The sequence below is a fragment of the Triturus cristatus genome, chromosome 11, assembly GCF_964204655.1.
Source record: "Triturus cristatus chromosome 11, aTriCri1.1, whole genome shotgun sequence".
In the NCBI taxonomy this organism is placed as follows: Eukaryota; Metazoa; Chordata; class Amphibia; order Caudata; family Salamandridae; genus Triturus; species Triturus cristatus.
The window spans coordinates 321,589,929-321,607,922 of NC_140594.1; the positions used below are offsets into that span (position 1 = coordinate 321,589,929).

Genomic DNA, 17,994 nt, shown 5'->3' on the forward strand with positions numbered 1-17,994 from the left:
ACTGTCTCACACTCATGTTTCTTCGTCACGGGTGGGTACTTCGCCTTCAGTCATCACCTGGTCGGTGAATCTGTATTCTCTGTTCATCAATTAACCCTATCCTCTTTCTGACAGTAGAGTGGGTTTTCTGCTCTAAAGATTGAAGCCTTTGTGTAATTAACTTCCTATTTCCACCTGCTTTCTTTATACAGCTGCATGGCGGGGCCCCCTCAGTTTAGCATGCAGATTGATTGCTTATCGTCACCTCATCACTGGCTCCTCACTGGAAGGCTTCCTGGACTGCCTGTTCTTGTTCTGGTGGGAGGGGTGAAATTTGCAAAGTCTGCTTTCTTTCGACTCGTATTTACCAAGCACGCGTCCTCGCTCGCACTCCGACTTCCCGTGTTTCTCTTTGTAGCATATTGGCTCCTTTTAAGGGGAGCCACATCCTGTTATGTTTGGTTGCTAGGTGGAGAAATGTTATACGGGGCTTCAGCAGTAATTTATCCGCACAGCTTAATGAGCCGTCATGTAATCCTGACAGTGAGCCGCAGCACTTTATCAGCCCGCCTGTAAATCAGCCATGTGTGGGTGCAGATGCCAGCAATGTTTGATCTCTCCCTGACACTCTAATAATCTCCTTTTGTCTGTTTGATTCCTTCACGTTGCCAGGCACCCTGTGTCCGCGAGCGGAGTGCCCTCTCTTTATCTCTGCTGGTCAACTTTTGGGGGCAGCAGGGCAGAAAAATCCAGTTCTCACTGAAATGTGAGAGTTTGCTGGAAGAAGCAGCTTTACATCATGTAGTGAGTGACAAGCTTTCAAATGGGTTCTGGAGTTTGGTCCACAACTTGAAAGGCGTAGAAAATGATGCACAGACCTTGAACTTAATTTACATCTGTGGGATCCAGTAGAGTTTCCGTGGCAGCAGGGATAACATAAGGAAATCATTTAAATTAGTGTGGTCTTTGATGCCAGGATGGCGTTTGATACAGTGGCGTGGGAGTATCTCTTCGCGGTCTTGGCTCGTGTGGGGTTGGGTCCCCGGCTGATCGGATGGATCAGACTGCTATATAACTTGCCCACAGCCCACGTCTCAGTTAATAACCATCGTTCGAGCACCTTCTCCCTATGCCGTGGCACGAGACAGGGCTGTCCACTGTCGCGGCTTCTTTTTGCATTGGTACTTGAGCCGCTTGCGGTCTGGATCCGGGGTGACCCCGCAATTAGAGGCCTTAAATGGACAGCAGATCATGAAAACCGTATTTCTTTATATGCGGACGTTATTTTGTTGTACCTGGCTTCCCCGGCGCGCTCGGTCCGTCGGGTACTTCATATTTTTCATATTTTTGGGGCCCACTCTTGGTACCAGATCAACTGGTCCAAATCCCAGATGTACCCCCTTCGGGGTGACCCGCCACATAGTCCCAGGGGATATAACATTCCGGTGGTAACACAGGGATTCCAATACCTCGGCATCTTTATAACATTGGACCCATCCCTGTTTCATGAGCGAAACCTTGTGGGCCCATTGCAGCGGTTCAGGGCGGATGTGGTCCACTGGAAGACGTTGTCCCTCACACTCATGGGTCGGGCAGCCCTTTTCAAGATGCTAGCCCTCCCTCGCTTCCTCTATGCCCTACAGAATACGCCCATCCTGATTCCCGACTCCTATTTTTTGAAGATTGAGGCGGCACTGCGAGGTCTTTTATGGGATACTGGGCCGCCTCGAATCGCAATGCAAAAACTCACTATGGGCTGGTACGATGGTGGGATAGGATTGTCGGACATATGCCTCTATTACCAGGCAGCACAATTGATCGCAATCAACCAGTGGGTGTTCGGAACTCACGATGATCCTAGCTTCCGTACTGACCGCTGGCTTTTGGGGAGGGGAGGATACAACAGGGCACTATACTCAAACCACAAAAATTTAGAATTGACTGGCCCTACGGCCCGGATGGTGGAAACCTGGCACAGGCTCCAGCTGTGCATGGGTTGGCATGGGCGGCTAACTAAGGCCACCCCACTCTGGGAGCCTGATTGTCTGGGGCGTCTGAGCACCTGCGCAAGTTTCGATAAATGGGACCTTATTGGTATCTCTACGGTGGGGGATGTATGGATTAAAGGCAAGAAGGCGTCATTCGCGGAGCATCAGCTTAAATATCAGCTTGCACCCTCAGAGTCTTATCGATATCTTCAAATCAGCCATGCTATCGATGGCGCCCTTCCCGCCGGTGCCCCCCTTCCAGACTCCTCTCCTTTGGAGGACAGGCTGTTGCTGGATCCTATGGACCGCAGGGCTATCTCCTTGACATATAGGAAGTTAATTAATAATCATACCGACCCAATGCAGAAATTACGAGCCAGGTGGGAAGCGGACTCGGGAGAAATGGCTAACGAGGACTGGATTGACGCGCTATCTTCCCCTCGTGAGGTGGCAATACCGATGCGATTCCGCCTCGTTCAGCTCAAAATTCTGCACCGTGTGTATTTTGATGCTCAACTGCTGTATAAATTGGGAAGACGTCCAGACGCGCTCTGCCTACGGCATTGTCACCAGACAGGTACATTTCTGCACATTCTATGGGCTTGCCCCCTTATTCAGCAATACTGGATTGAAGTCACCCGACAGATGGCGAGGTCCATAGATAAGCCCATCGCCCCCTCTCCCCAGCTCTGCCTCCTTAACGTGTGGGAAGATACGGACCTCATTCAGGCGGAGCAGGAGTGGGCGGCAGTGGGTTGGGCCATAGCTAAAAGGAATATTGCTCAGAAGTGGGGGGTCGACACCATGCCGCTGTTGCGCGTCTGGGCCACTGATATCGATCTGGCCATGGTGGCAGAGAAAACGGTATACAAAAGTCGAGGCTGTCCGCGGAAGTGGGATCACAAGTGGGAACGTTGGAATAAATACCGGAGGGACATCTGTATTTCTCCTACGGTGGAACTTAGAAGGGAGAGACAAGCTATCCTGGATAAAATGGGGGCAAACGCGGTGACCTAACAAGCTTAAGGCCACCATTCATATACTGTATGTGGGGGCTCCCCGATCCTAATATGTATATGTAACCACCTCTGTAGTGCTTCACTGATCGGCTTGATTCAATGCTTACTACCCTGAGTGTATCGCCTGTTGTTTCCAAAGCCCGAATGTATATTTTGCCTGTGAAGGCGCTAATTAAGTGTCATGACTGCTGCAATGTTGCAAATTTTGTTTTCAATAAAATTGTTATTTAAAAAAAAAATTAGTGTGGTCTACCCTTGTGCATTATTTGCCTCGGTGATGAGTTCAGGTCTAGTTTGTAAAACGTTTGTGGTGCAAACTATGCTTTTAGGCCCAACACCATAGCACTCACCCTTGCACAGAACTACCTGGTATGTTTTGACAGTAGCACAATAAGTTGGGGTGATGTTCAAGGGCACTTTATAGTGCACTTTACAGCATAGCATCTTGTATTGCTGAGCTTATCCATATTGAAGGCATGGATGACAGTGGAAACAGCATAACTCAGAGCCATCACAGCATCGCTCTAAGCAACCACAGCAACACTCAGCACCACCACAGCATCACTCAGCACCACCACAGCATCACTCAGCACCACCACAGCATCACTCAGCGACACCACATCATCACTCGGGCCATCACAGCATCAGTCAGCACCACCACATCATCACTCAGCACCCCCACAGCATCACTCAGGGCCACCACAGCATCACTCACCTTCACCACAACATGACTCGGCACCACCACAGCATCACTCAGTACCACCACAGTATCACTCAGTATCACCACAGCATCACTCTGCAGTACCACAGCATCACTCTGCAGCACCACAGCATCACTCAGGGCCACCACAGCATCACTCAGGGCCACCACAGCATCACTCAGCACCACCACAGCATCAATCAGCACCACCACAGCATCAATCAGCACCACCACATCATCACTCAGCAGCACCACAGCATTACTCAGTGCCGCCGCAGGATCACTCAGCACCACCACAGCATCAGTCAGGCACACCACAGCATCACTCAGTACCACAACAGCATCACTATGCGCTACGACAGCATCACACAGCGCCACCACAGCATCACTCAGCACAACCACAGCATCACTCAAGAGCACCACAGCATCACTCAGTACCACAACAGCATCACTATGCGCTACCACAGCATCACACAGCGCCACCACAGCATCACTCAGCACCAACACAGCATCACTCAATACCACCACAGCAGCACTATGCGCTACCACAGCATCACTCAGCACCACCACAGCATCACTCAGTGCCACTATAGCATCACTCAGTGCCACCACAGCATCACTCGGCACCACCACAACATCACTCAGGGCCACCACAGCATCACTAGGGCCACCACAGCATCACTCACCTTCACCACAACATGACTCTGCACCACCACAGCATCACTCAGTACCACCACAGCATCACTCAGTACCACCACAGCATCACTCTGCAGCACCACAGCATCACTCAGGGCCACCACAGCATCACTCAGGGCCACCACAGCATCACTCAAGGCCATCACAGCATCACTCAGCACCACCACAGCATCAATCAGCACCACCACAGCATCAATCAGCACCACCACATCATCACTCAGCACCACCACAGCATTACTCAGTGCCGCCGCAGGATCACTCAGCACCACCACAGCATCAGTCAGGCACACCACAGCATCACTCAGTACCACAACAGCATCACTATGCGCTACGACAGCATCACACAGCGCCACCACAGCATCACTCAGCACAACCACAGCATCACTCAAGAACACCACAGCATCACTCAGTACCACAACAGCATCACTATGCGCTACCACAGCATCACACAGCGCCACCACAGCATCACTCAGCACCAACACAGCATCACTCAATACCACCACAGCAGCACTATGCGCTACCACAGCATCACTCAGCACCACCACAGCATCACTCAGTGCCACCACAGCATCACTCGGCACCACCACAACATCACTCAGGGCCACCACAGCATCACTAGGGCCACCACAGCATCACTCGGGGCCAGCACAGCATCACTCGGGCCAGCACAGCATCACTTGGGGCCAGCACAGCATCACTCAGGGCCGCCACAGCAGCACTCGGGGCCAGCACAGCATCACTCGGGGCCAGCACAGCATCACACGGGGCCAGCACAGCATCACTCGGGCCAGCACAGCATTACTCGGGCCAGCACAGCATCACTCAGGGCCAGCACAGCGTCACTCAACGCCACCACAGCATAACTCAGGGTCAGCATAGCATCACTCAATGACACCACAGCATCACTCTTGCTTCTTACACTTTTTAATTACAACTTCTCAGCATGCTGCACAGCAGCCTCACTTCTCTACAGCACAGCTCAGAAAACATTGCCAAAGTCAATAGCTCTACCTAAACACTTATAAGGCCCCCCAATGCATAGCCAATAAGTCTCGCCTTTGGGACATTATAAATGTTTAGTTATCCAGCACAATATCCTAGATTAGACAACATCAAGTGTTGCATGGCTATTCACTTATAAGGTCCCAAAAGCGAGACCTATTGGCTATGCCAATGCTTGTTGTGTTTCCCCTCAGCGAGGTGCGCCGCCAGTTCCCCAAGGTGTGTACTACACCGGAAGCCATCGATAGTCAGACATGCTGTCCATTCTGGACGGACGACAGCAGGTGTGGAGAAAAGTCAGGGAGGGGCAATTGCAAGGTGTTTATTCCGAATGTTTTGCAGGTCAATGATGACCGGTTCAATGGGCCTCTAAAATATTTCTATATGCTGTGTGCGTGCGAGCAACACTACTCCGGGTTTGACTGTGGACAGTGCGCGCCTGGATACACTGGGGATAAATGTGATAGACTCAAGAATGTCACTCGGAAGGACATTCGCGACCTCAAAGATGGTGAGAGAATGACGTTTTTTGGGTATCTCAGCCTCTTGAAGCACACAGAGCGAAGACTATGCTATCCTCACGAGTGGAGACCGGCACGACAGAGACACATACAGCTTTGTGACTGCCTTTGTTTACGACATCTTCACCTGGATGCACTATTACGCCTCAAGCTCCTCGAGGTAGGTTTGCCTTAGTAGACGCCTGGTGGCACATTTTACGCCTATTTACTTTTATGCTACCTGCTTTACTTTGTTCAGAGCTCACTATTATTAGGCCCGATTGGGTTATTTTGTTTTAGCCAACGTGTGTCAAACTACAAAGGTGGCCGCCAATGTTGCTGTTTTGGGGGTGCCTATTTATCCGTCTCGTAGTGCGTCATTGAGATTGGAAACCTCTGTCTCTCCTCCATGAACGCTTTCAAAGCGGAAGTAACAGGATCCTGTAGAGTGCAGAAGCAGAAGGGATGCATGGATTGACTTCTGATGGCTGTCCGTTTATCATGGGATATTTTATTTATCTTTCAGCAGGGCGATTTATGTCTATTTTGTACTCAGAAAGCCACCTGCACATTCCTTACATTTGTCTAGCCAGCAAATGAACAACCTCTTCAATGAGACTGTTTCAAAACCCTCAGTGCACTGAACCCACTTTATCGATGCAGGTTTCCATAGAATATTTACATATTGCGCACAGAGAGATAAGAGCTTCGCCCTTTCACCACTGGGCATCTACGGGTCGGTATAAATCCCGCCGCCGGGAAACGGAGACAGACCCTGACAGCAGCGCAGGCGGAGCCCTTGGTCTAGTTCTGCAGGTGAAGAAGCCAAAGCCATGCGGCTGTTACTTTTCCTTTTTGTGTTTCCCCTCACCGAGGTGCGCAGCCAGTTCCCCAGGGCGTGTACCACACCGGAAGCCATTGATAGTCAGAAATGCTGTCCAATCTGGAAGGACGACAGCAAGTGTGGAGTAAAGTCAGGGAGGGGCAATTGCACGGTGTTTGTTTCGAATGTGCCCACAGCGCAGGTCAATGATGACCGGTTCGATTGGCCTCTAAAATATTTCTATATGCTGTGTGCATGCGAACAACACTACTCCGGGTTTGACTGTGGACAGTGCGCGCCTGGCTACACTGGGGATAAATGTGATAGACTCAAGAATGTCACTCGGAAGGACATTCGCGACCTCACTCATGGCGAGAGAATGAAGTTTTTTGGGTATCTCAGCCTCATGAAGCACACAGAGAGCGAAGACTATGTTATCCTCACGAGTGGAGACCGGCACGACAGGAGCACATACACCTTTGTGACTGCCTTTGTTTACGACATCTTCACCTGGATGCACTATTATGCCTCAGCGCCGCTGCTGATAGAGAACAAGATATATGGTAATACCAACTTCAACCACAGAGGCCCTGCTTTCCCCGTGTGGCACCGCATGTTCCTTCTGCTGTTGGAGAAGGAAATCCAAAGATTCACAGGAGATGAAGATTTTGGGCTGCCCTACTACGACTGGAGCAGGGATGATGACAAGTGTAGCATCTGCACCAACAAGATCATGGGGGAAAGTTTGCCTCCAGCATTCCTCAGTCCCAAATCCTACTTTGGAGACTGGAAGGTATGTAGTGAATGTATACATTATAAAATACCTTCTTCATCTAGTTGTCTTTAGGCACTATTGGCAAATATTAACTTATGTCAGTAAACCAGAATTTAAGGGGGAGAGGGGAAAGGAGAGATGGTGTGCAGGCGAGGTGGGGCTGTCCTGAACATGACCTGGAGAACCCAGAAGGTATTAAGTGACATGTGGGGCAGTGTGCCAATGATCGATGTAATAGGAGGCAGATGTAATGTTAAATATCCTGTAATGCTGGGGCGTAACCAACAATGGTGCAGCTTGTGCAGTGGTACAGTAACTCAGGGGTGCGAGCGACCCATTCTACCCCAAGGGGAGATGAAACATTGCCGGGGCAGGTTGGGGGTGGGAAACAATGAGATTAGATGAACCAGCGACGAGGCGGTGGGAAGGAAAAGAAGTAACATACAAGTAGTGCATCTGTCATAACACAATTCGTGAAAGTGTATTAGGGATACAGTCAAAGAAGGCCGGGATCCGGAAAAGCATATAAAAGACAGGGTCAAGCAAGAAGCGGAGAACATAAAGAAAAATGTAACACCAAATTGGGTAAAGAAATGTATGCCTGACCGTTTGCTAAAACAACAAAAAGTAATGTAAACAAGCATTAAAAATACAATAGGTCTCGCCTTTTATTAAGTTCAAGCCATTTCCTTTGCTATACAATACCATTAGCTAAGCAAATGGCTTTAACTTAATTAAAGGCGAGACCTATTGCATTTTCAATGCTTGTTATTTTTACAGTCCTTTCATTGATGTCCTGGCTGCAAGTGTGCTGAGAGCCACAGGCGATGGTATGTTTGTCAGACTGATACATAAGAGTGGTGGCAGTGATGGAATTATAAATGACATTCTTGAGTAACCCTTGTTCCACATTGCATTTACAGCGTGGCTTGTGGAAGGTGTCACCTTTACATCAGAAGGGAAATGCTCAACCTATCCATCTAGACCCTCACGTGGCGTAATTAAGCTTTTACTTGGAGACAATGTGGGGCTGCTTCAAGGCAGTGTTCGCCGTGGCACAAAATGTGAGCTGTGGCGCCACATTATTATTTCTGTTAAACTCCGAATGCCAGTTAAATGTTGCTCATACGGTTTAGAAGTGCAGACTGTGTGATTTGTCCTTGCAGGAAAACAACCCTCAAGCCCATGAAATGGCTGCCACCTTTCTTTGATGCTCCCTCCCCCACCCAAACCCCTATCCCCAAGCAGCAGAGTAAAGAAAAGTTTGGAGTGTCCTGCTGGACTAATCTCCGTCCACCCCCAGGCCAAATAAGGCCGCCTTGTTGCCATGGAGACCAAGGGCTCTCCGTCACAGGTTCCTGCGGCCGGAAAAGGTGCACTCCTGGTTACCATGGCACTTTAACTAGGGCTGTGTGTCTCTGTGGCAGTATTCGCATTGTTGAGCTGCTAGGTGTTTCAGGACGGAGGCGTTTTTATTAAGGAAGTGGGATGGGAAAACGCATGGTCACGTTTTCCTCATCATATGCGCACATCTACCTGAGTAGAAGTGCACATCAACACTAGTCGTGCACAACTTTAATTTGCCAGTGCTTTTTTCGTTCTAGTCTTGAACATTTTTGCGGGCATTCTGGTGTGTTTAAGCTAGGTCTTCGGGATACAGTAATACCTTTTGTCTGCACCATTAGGATTACAATTTTCTTTTGATGTGCATTGAAACTGAAAAGGGTTTCTTGACATGTTGTGCATGTTGGCCCGTCCTGTACACAGCGAAGCTCACAAGCTGCAGCCCGACTTCATTTTAACTCTGTCCCAAGACAAGGGGGCGGGAAAACAAAGCACTGCATCAGCGTAAGAGTGATTCCAGCACCGCATGAGCGGATGAAAGAAAAGCATCAACGAAAGAGATAACGGCGCAGAAGCCTGTCAGCACTGCACGAGAGAGACATCTACGCTGCGCGCGAGCAACTGCCCGCACTGCCTGAGACACCTTGCACTGCCTGGAGGTGCCTCTCCACACTGTAGGAGAGAGACAGTAATCCAGGCGAAAGACCACGGTTAATAAAAAAGCCAGACAGCGCTTCTGCAGAGAGACAGCGGCACTGCAGGAGAGAGACATGCTACATTACACTAGAAAGGGGGCTGACCTCTGAATTTTATGAGAGACCCCAACACTACTTGAGAGAGAGCCACAACACTGAAAGAAACAGCCCTGTATCGGAGACAGTGCCACATTTTAAGAGACCTCAGGACTGCTTAGGAAAAAAGTCATCCAGCACTGAGACTGAGTGAGGAACATATTCTCTCCTGCGTGAGCATTATACGAAGCGTGTCCTGATCATGTCTATTTCATTTTATTACAACATTAGATATGAAAATAAACAGTAACGGCCAAGCGTATCATTTTTTTCTAATGATTTACTTTTGAAGTGGCACCCGCGCTTTAGCTTAAGTTGTTTATAGCTAAAGCGGGGCTTGCCACGATTGTAACCGTAGGGGATTTCGAAGAGAAGCCTTAGAGTCATCCCCTGCATCACTGGCATCTGTAGTTCCATGGAGGCGGGGCACCAAGATGCCATCAGCCGCATTTGTTGGTTTAAAGATTTAATTAAAAAAAATTGCTGTAAAAGATCAGTGCAGCCGCTAGGCCTGTGCGCATTGCAAGCAGCCCTCAAAAATAAATACAAACAGACGCGCGAAAATAAATGCAAACAAACGCGGGGAGTACAAATTTGCAGCACATAATTGCCAACACTTGCTACGCGTCGAGAAGGAGATTTAGGAAACAAAATCGAGCAAAGCTTAATTCTTCTCCTCACAAAGAGCCACATAAACCTCGCAGCGCTTGATTACCCGTTGCCATTTAAAATGATGTGAATCCGTGCTCTGAAAATGATTTCAGCACTGCTTCTCAGGGCTGTAAATCCTATCCACACCACTTCGACTCCCGTAGGAACCTCTTTTTACTCCCTCAAAATAGGGCAGTACAAGGCAGCACCTCCCTGTCTAGCCCGAGGATCGAGAAGGCGTGGCTGCCGCAACCACACAAAGAGTCCCAGCAGTTGTATCCTACGCTTTACAGCACTGGAAGGGTTGTCTGCGAGAGGAAGTAAATGCTGTGCTATTGGAGCCCCTCGTATTCCAAGCACTCGTGGGGTCTAGCGCGAGGACAAGGGTCCCTCCCGTGGCCTAGGGGCGGTTACCCTGGATGCTGGTCTGTTGAGACATGCTGCTGCAGCTGATGGTAAAGCTCTGACCAGGAAATGTACAAGCAGAGATCGCTGAGCTCAGCCATAGAGGCTGTTGCCTTGCAGCCAAGAGGACTCTTACTAGCGTATTGGTGGTACTTTTAAAAAAAAATCCTTTTATTGGTTTTCCATAGGGTACATTTCAAGATTCCAAGATTACAGATCTTCAGCATTTTCAAGCATAACCATAATCATACAATATCTCGAAGAACCCAACATGTATATATATCTTGTGACTACATCAATTTGAAATAGACCTGTAACTTTGTGAAAAACAATAAAAAAACATTAACCCCCCCCCCCCGCCATCAACATTTCAGAATAGTTCAATGTATATCTATACACTGTCACCTTGTGGCCTCATCTACAACATCAAACCCCCTTTACTCATACAGCCTCAGAAAAATGCTTACGCCCGTGGGGTCGTGTGGTGGTGTTCCCACGCTTATGACCACTTCCATGTTTAGCTTTACCGACAGTGTATCTGTCACAGGGTTCCGCCTCTTACCGTCCAATCATTTCTAACATCCGATCCCCCAGTCCTCAACCAGCTTACACAGAGTTTCCAGATATCTTTTGGTCTGAATTTGGTTGGCATCAGCTCCCAATAATGGGACAGCTGGTCTTTACCATAGATGGCAGTCTCCACCCATGCAGCTACTGTCGGGGGGCTTTGCTTCTTCCAGTGTATTGCCACTTGTCTCTTTGCTAGGAGTAACAACATTGCTGTGAGTTTGCGCTGTCCCTTCGGCACTTCTTTTACATATCCCAGCAATGCTATCAGCGGGGTACACTCTAGGTGATTACTGGTTATACTACTTATATGTTGAGATACTTCCGTCCAGAACTGCGCTACCGGTGTGCAATACTGTCAAGAATTCCTGTCATGCGAGGGGAGGAAAACGGTAACCAGCGTAAACGGACTACATCTCCCAGGATGCTTAGCGGTTGAGAGGTTATGTAAACAGGAGAGCTGTTACATAACTCAAGGAAAACACGCCCTTATGTAAACAGGAGAGCTGTTACATAACTCAAGGGAAAACACGCCCTTATGTAAACAGGAGAGCTGTTACATAACTCAAGGGAAAACACGCCCTTATGTAAACAGGAGAGCTGTTACATAACTCAAGGAAAACACGCCCTATAAAGGGAGGAACCGGGAGGTACAACGCTGTCGGATATTGTGTTTACACCGACGTACCTGCTTCGTGAAGAGCAGTGTTCCGGAGTGGTGCTCCAGTAAGGCAAGAACGGAGGTAGGTCGAGTCGTTACTCCCTGGGCCGTGTCTTGCCCCATCGTCACCTGTGAAGGACCCGGAAGCTCTACCGGTCAACCATTGAGCTTCGCTTTTTGACTCGGCTGAGTCAAAGCGCAGTGGCGCTTTTGCTGGTTGGAGTCGTAACTCCCAGCCTGACCAGAGATACAGGGACTGCCAGCTGTAACGCACACCAGGAGGTGTTTGCCGCGTTACAGACTCGGAAGTCCACAGGATCGATCGAGCGGCTGCTCTCGGTTCAGTCTTCTTGCTTTTGATTGGGGTATCGGTGACGCATCACCAGGAGGTGACTCCGCGTCCCGGTGCAGTCTGAGGAAGAGGTTGAGCGGCTGCTCCCTTCAGGTAGAGACCCCGGCTGGGTGTTTCCCTGACTCCTCGATTCTCCCCAACACTCTTCGTGCCCCTCACAGCCTACCGATTGGCATTGTCGGCCATTTCATTTCTGCCCTCTGTTGGCATACGCCGGGATCGGCGTATATGCAGAGGACGGTTAGGACCATCCGTGCGGTGGGCTGGTAACGTACTTAGCCTGGAGGATTCCAGTGACTATAACTTTTGTTTATTCGTTGTATTGTTTTTGCCTTCATTAAAATAACTAACCCTTCACAAGTGGTTGCGTCCTCGTTATCGTGTCTGTTAAACGATCCTGAGACGTTCAGGGCGTTACAAATACCAGGCCAAATGGATGAAGGTAGCATTCTGAGCTCCACACCTCCACACTTCCGGCATCTTGTATCTGGATGCACTCCCATTCGGTGAAGTTGGGGTGGAGTACGGTACAACCAATGTAGGTAGTTAAAATGAATAAGCCCCAGTCTATAGTTTGGCAATAGGTTTTTGAGCTGTGCAAAACAAAATTGCCATTGTTTGTCCGTTATGGTCATGCCTGCGTCTATTTCCCAGTCAGTTTTAGCTGTGGCCATTACAATTGGGGATTCTTTCTGAGTGGTGCTATATATACGTGTTATCAATTTGCGGGGGTCTGAGTCGATAAAATATTTTCTAGAGCTGGTAATGTAGGGGCTTGTGGAAATTCTGCAAACCTAGCCCTGCAAGCTGCTCGTATTTGGTAGTATAAAAGCATGTCTGATGCAGTAGGTGTCTCTGATTTGCACATCTGAGGAAGTGTTAAGAAATTCCCATCTGGATATAGATCACAGCCTGTCACCAAATCGTGAGATTTCGCTCTTACCGTAACTGCCCTGTCCAGCAATGGGGCAATGAGTGGGTTTCCGCCTAGGAGCATGGATGGCGCAAACAAGACCCTCTGACCTGCCCTTTTTGCTATCCCCTGCCAGGCCCAGTGGAGTGTTTCAGAGGTGTCAATCTCTGAATGGGGGAGTTTATAGGGTTGATAAATCGCCATGTTCAATGGGAGTGGTGCGACCCTGTCAATTTCTATCGCCACGTGTGGCTGATATGGAGTTGGGTAGTGCCAAAAATGTAGGAATTGTGCCTGCGAGGAGTGTGCTTATAGCTCAAAATCTGGAGCACATAACCCCCCCTGCTGGAACGGTAACGTTAATAATTTCCACGAGACCCTGGGTTGCTTTCCGGCCCAAACTAGTTCCAATATATGTGAGCGGAGTCTCTTGAAGAACTGAGCAGTGAGTGGCATCGGTATGTTTACAAATAGATATATCAATTTACGTTTGATAACCATTTTTGTAATTGTTCTGCAGCCTATGAGGGATAGCGGTAGGAGTTTCCACCTCTGTATCTTGCTTTCCAACCACTTAATCACTCTCCCATAATTGTCTAGCCATAGTTCCTGCATGTTCCTGCTTATCCATATCCCCAAATATCTCGTTCCCCCTTTATTAAATTGTAGAGCTACATGATTAACACTAGCTTCAGGGTCTATCGGGTCAGGACAGAAATTATCTTGAAATAGAGACAAGGTTACTTTGCGCCAGGGCCTGCACAATACGAGTTCGCTATCTGAATTAAGTTTTTCTTTTGAGATGGTCGGAATAGCAAATTTCAATAGATAATGATCGGTCCATAATAGTGGTTCAGGGGTTTCAACGATCATTTCCGGTACATTCATGAAAAGAGGGTCAAGTGTGTGGCCTGCGCAGTGGGTGGGCCCAACCACCATCTGAGCAAGACCAAGAGTACTCATGTTAGAAAGTAATTTGTCAGTGTGAGGATTTGAGAGCATTTCTGCATGATGATTAAAATCTCCAATCAGGAGAAAATTATCAGAGGCTAAAACATGGGGAGCAATAATTTCTAATAACTGGTCAGAGAAGTCTCCCTTTATATTGGGGGGCCGATAGACCAGGGCCCCTCTCCAAGACCCATTGGAAAGACCAGTGATCTTAAAAGTGCATATTTCTATTTGACTGCACAATACATTTTCAAAGGCGACAATTGTTAAAACATATTTATAGGCAATTAATAAGCCTCTCCCTTTTTTCTTATTTCTTTCAATTCGAATAGTTTTATATTGAGGGGGGAGGGCAATATGTAGATCCGGAGAGGCATATTCCTGTAGCCAAGTTTCCGTAATGAAACATATGTCAGGATCTATTTTGTCTAATAAGCTCCATATCTCTAACGGATGTTTAGAGACGGAGCATGCATTAAAATAAATAGCTCTAAGTGGTGAAGTGGAGGCCTTGTATTGCTTCAAATCCCGGGAGCTGATCGGTGCCTTGAGGTTAATTAAAACAGGGGAGCGCCTAATTTCTGGGAACCGAAGCAGGTCCGTTTCCCATGTGCCTGAGCATTTCGTAAAAGGGGCATTTAAATCTTTTAGTTGGTTACTCGTATATTGAATAAAACCCATTATCCCCAGGCAGACAGAGGGAAATGACCCACAAATGTAATATAAGGAGGAAGGTACCTGAGTCAAAAACAGAGGCCTCACCGATCCTGGGTCCTGGCTTCTGGCTGCGGCCAGGCGCGGACGGGCGCAGATGGGCTTGCCTTTGGCGCGCCGCTGCGCGCGTCCGCGCCCATCGCCCTGCTAAAATAGGAAAGGGCGAAAAGAAGACTAGGATGCTAACCTGAACTTCCGCTAACACACCGGAAGCAATGGTGACCCCAAGCGACCCTCCGTACAATCGGCACACGCCGTGATGGACCGGGGTCAGAGGCAACTATCGAGCTGGAAAACTATTTAGAACAGTGCGGTGAGGGTCTGATACATTTTAAATTAAGTTAAATTAGTTAAAGTGAATGTGGAAAGTACGCAGTTGTGCTTAACCATAGACACTTGCTAAAGTCAGAAAGTACCGTAATTTCAGCTGCAGTTACCATTAAAAACAAAGCTGCGCTGCGCGCGTCCCGCCCTGCTAAAATAGGGAAGGGCGAAAAGAAGACTAGGATGCTAACCTGAACTTCCGCTAACACACCGGAAGCTATGGTGACCCCAAGCGACCCTCCGTACAATCGGCACACGCCGTGACGGACCGAGGTCAGAGGCAACTATTGAGCTGGAAAACTATTTAGAACAGTGCGGTGAGGGTCTGATACATTTTAAAATAAGTTAAATGAGTTAAAATGAATGTGCAAAGTACGCAGTTGTGCTTAACCATGGACACTTGCTAAAGTCAGAAAGTGCCGTAATTTCAGCAGTAGTTGCCGTTAAAAACAAAGCAGCGCTGCGCGCATCCGCGCCCTTCGCCCTGCTAAAATAGGGAAGGGCGAAAAGAAGACTAGGATGCGAACCTGAACTTCCGCTAATACACCGGAAGCTATGGTGACCCCAAGCGACTCTCCGTACAATCGGCACACGCTGTGATGGACAGGGGTCAGAGGCAACTATCGAGCTGGAAAACTATTTAGAACAGTGCGGTGAGGGTCTGATACATTTTAAAATAAGTTAAATGAGTTAAAATGAATGTGCAAACTACGCAGTTGTGTTTAACCATAGACACTTGCTAAAGTCAGAAAGTACCGTAATTTCAGCAGCAGTTACCGTTAAAAACAAAGCAGCGCTTTGATATTAATAACCCCCAAGAGGTGAACCCTATACTCCTGTGCGTATGATGTTGGCGTAATCTGGCGGCCAGGGTTCGGTGGCGATCGCAAATAACAATGGTGAAAGAGGGCAACCTTGCCTTGTGCCCCTAGTTATCTCAAAAGGTTCCGATATATGATCGTTTACTCTGACCCGCGCTGTCGGGTTAGTGTATAATAATTGAATTTGTTTGAGAAAGATCGGACTTAGCCCCATACGCGCCAGTAAAGTAAAGAGAAAGTTCCATTCTAATGAATCGAATGCCTTTGTGGCGTCCAATAGGTCCGCCGCTACTTGCACCTGCGGGGCCAAATAATGTAAGACACCAAAAATCGTACGCAGGTTATGTGCCGTCGAGCGTCCCACGTCAAAACCAATTTGGTCCGGAAGGGCTATCATTGGGAGCATCGGTTGAAGCCTATTCGCTATCAATTTAGCATATATCTTGGCGTCTAAATTTATCAAGGACAGTGGGCGATAAGATTCTGGTTGTGTCGCGTATTTATCTGCTTTTGATAGAGTTATTATGGTGGCCTCCCGCAATGTCAATGGCAATCTACCCGTCTCCTGTGCCTCAAAGTACACCTGTAGGAGTCTGGGGACAAGTATGTTTCCGTATTCCTTCTAAAATGCTGCAGTTAGTCCGTCAGCGCCTGGGGCTTTATCTGCCGGCATGCTATTTATTACTTGCCTGATGTCGTCTGCTGTGAATGACAACTCCATGTATTCCCTGGCCCCCCTGTTGAACCAGGCTAACACCAGTGTGTCCAGATACTCAGTAATGTCAATCTGGGATGGGTTTGCCTGCGTGGTGCACAGTCGTTGATAAAATCGTGTCATCGTGTGCAGTATGTCTGCGGGCGTTCTGGCTGTCTGTCCTTCGCTTGTTTGAAGTTCTGTAATGTATGCCGATCTCTACGGTGTACGAAGCAATCCCACCAGCGTTTTCCCTGGACGCTCCCCTTCCCCATATCGACGCCCCTGTGTGTATTTATTTAAATAGCGCGTTTCCCTGTCCGCTTCCTCTTGAAATGCCGTCAGTTTGGTTCTAATTAAAGCCGTTGTTTCGGGAGATGGGTTCGTGAACTGTAGTTCTAACTCCTTGATTTCCTTCTCTATTCGGACAAGTGTGTTTCGTATATCTCTGAGGACCTCCGCTTTAAGTGCTATGCAATTCCCTCTCATTACAACTTTAAATGCTTCCCAGAGCATCCCCGGGGAGTCTACTGTGCCCTCATTTAAAGCAAAGTATTCCTCGATTTTTTCCCTCAGTTCTTCACGGAACACCTGGTCTAATAATGCAGTTGTGGGAAATCGCCATATGAAGGGCTGGATGTATGGTTTGGGTACGCTTATTTTCAAGCGCACAGGTGCATGATCAGAAAAGGTGCGTGGGTGATGAATTGCATCGATTACCCAGTTGTGGAGGTCCCTCGATGTAAACCAATATTCTAATCTCGACCACACATTCCGGTGGTGTGTTATGCAGGTACCCTCCCGGAGTGAGGGGTGTAACACTCTCCAGGAGTCGACTAAGTGTAGGTCCTCCATTATGTCTTTTAGTGTGGCTGCTGCTTTCGGGTGATGTACCCTGTCTATCTTCCAGCGAGTACTACATTGAAGTCCCCTCCCCAAAGGATTGCCATGTTACTCACAGCTTGGGTCATTTGCCATATGTGTTGAAAGAACGTCGGGCAGTCGGAGTTTGGGCCGTAGGTGTTTATAATTACAAGTGGAGTGCCGTAAAGTTCACCCTGAACAATAATATATTGTCCTTCCCTGTCTCTGATCGTGTGGTGGGTCTTCCAGTGGAGGCCTCTTCGGATCAATATCGCTACTCCTCTAGAGTAATTCGAGTATCCAGATTCAAACACCTACCGCCATCTGTTTGCCTGTAGTGCTCCAGTTGACGCGTGCGTCAAACGAGTTTCTTGTAGCAGGCATATATCTACCGCATGTCTGGTAAGGTAGAAGTGTATCAGTCTTGTTTTTCTGCGATCATTAAGTCCCCTGATGTTCC

General features: G+C 48.3%; 1 protein-coding gene across 1 annotated transcript in view; it reads left to right on the forward strand.

Moving 5' to 3' along the window:
* The first annotated feature begins 6,653 nt into the window (after window positions 1-6,653).
* Window positions 6,654-17,994, forward strand: part of LOC146784130 (tyrosinase-like) — a 252,856-nt gene continuing 241,515 nt past the window's right edge. The window contains exon 1 of the mRNA XM_085633727.1: window positions 6,654-7,500. Within this exon, the coding sequence (XP_085489853.1) occupies window positions 6,718-7,500 (783 nt within the window). The 5' untranslated portion in view covers window positions 6,654-6,717. The remainder of the gene's footprint in view (window positions 7,501-17,994) is intronic.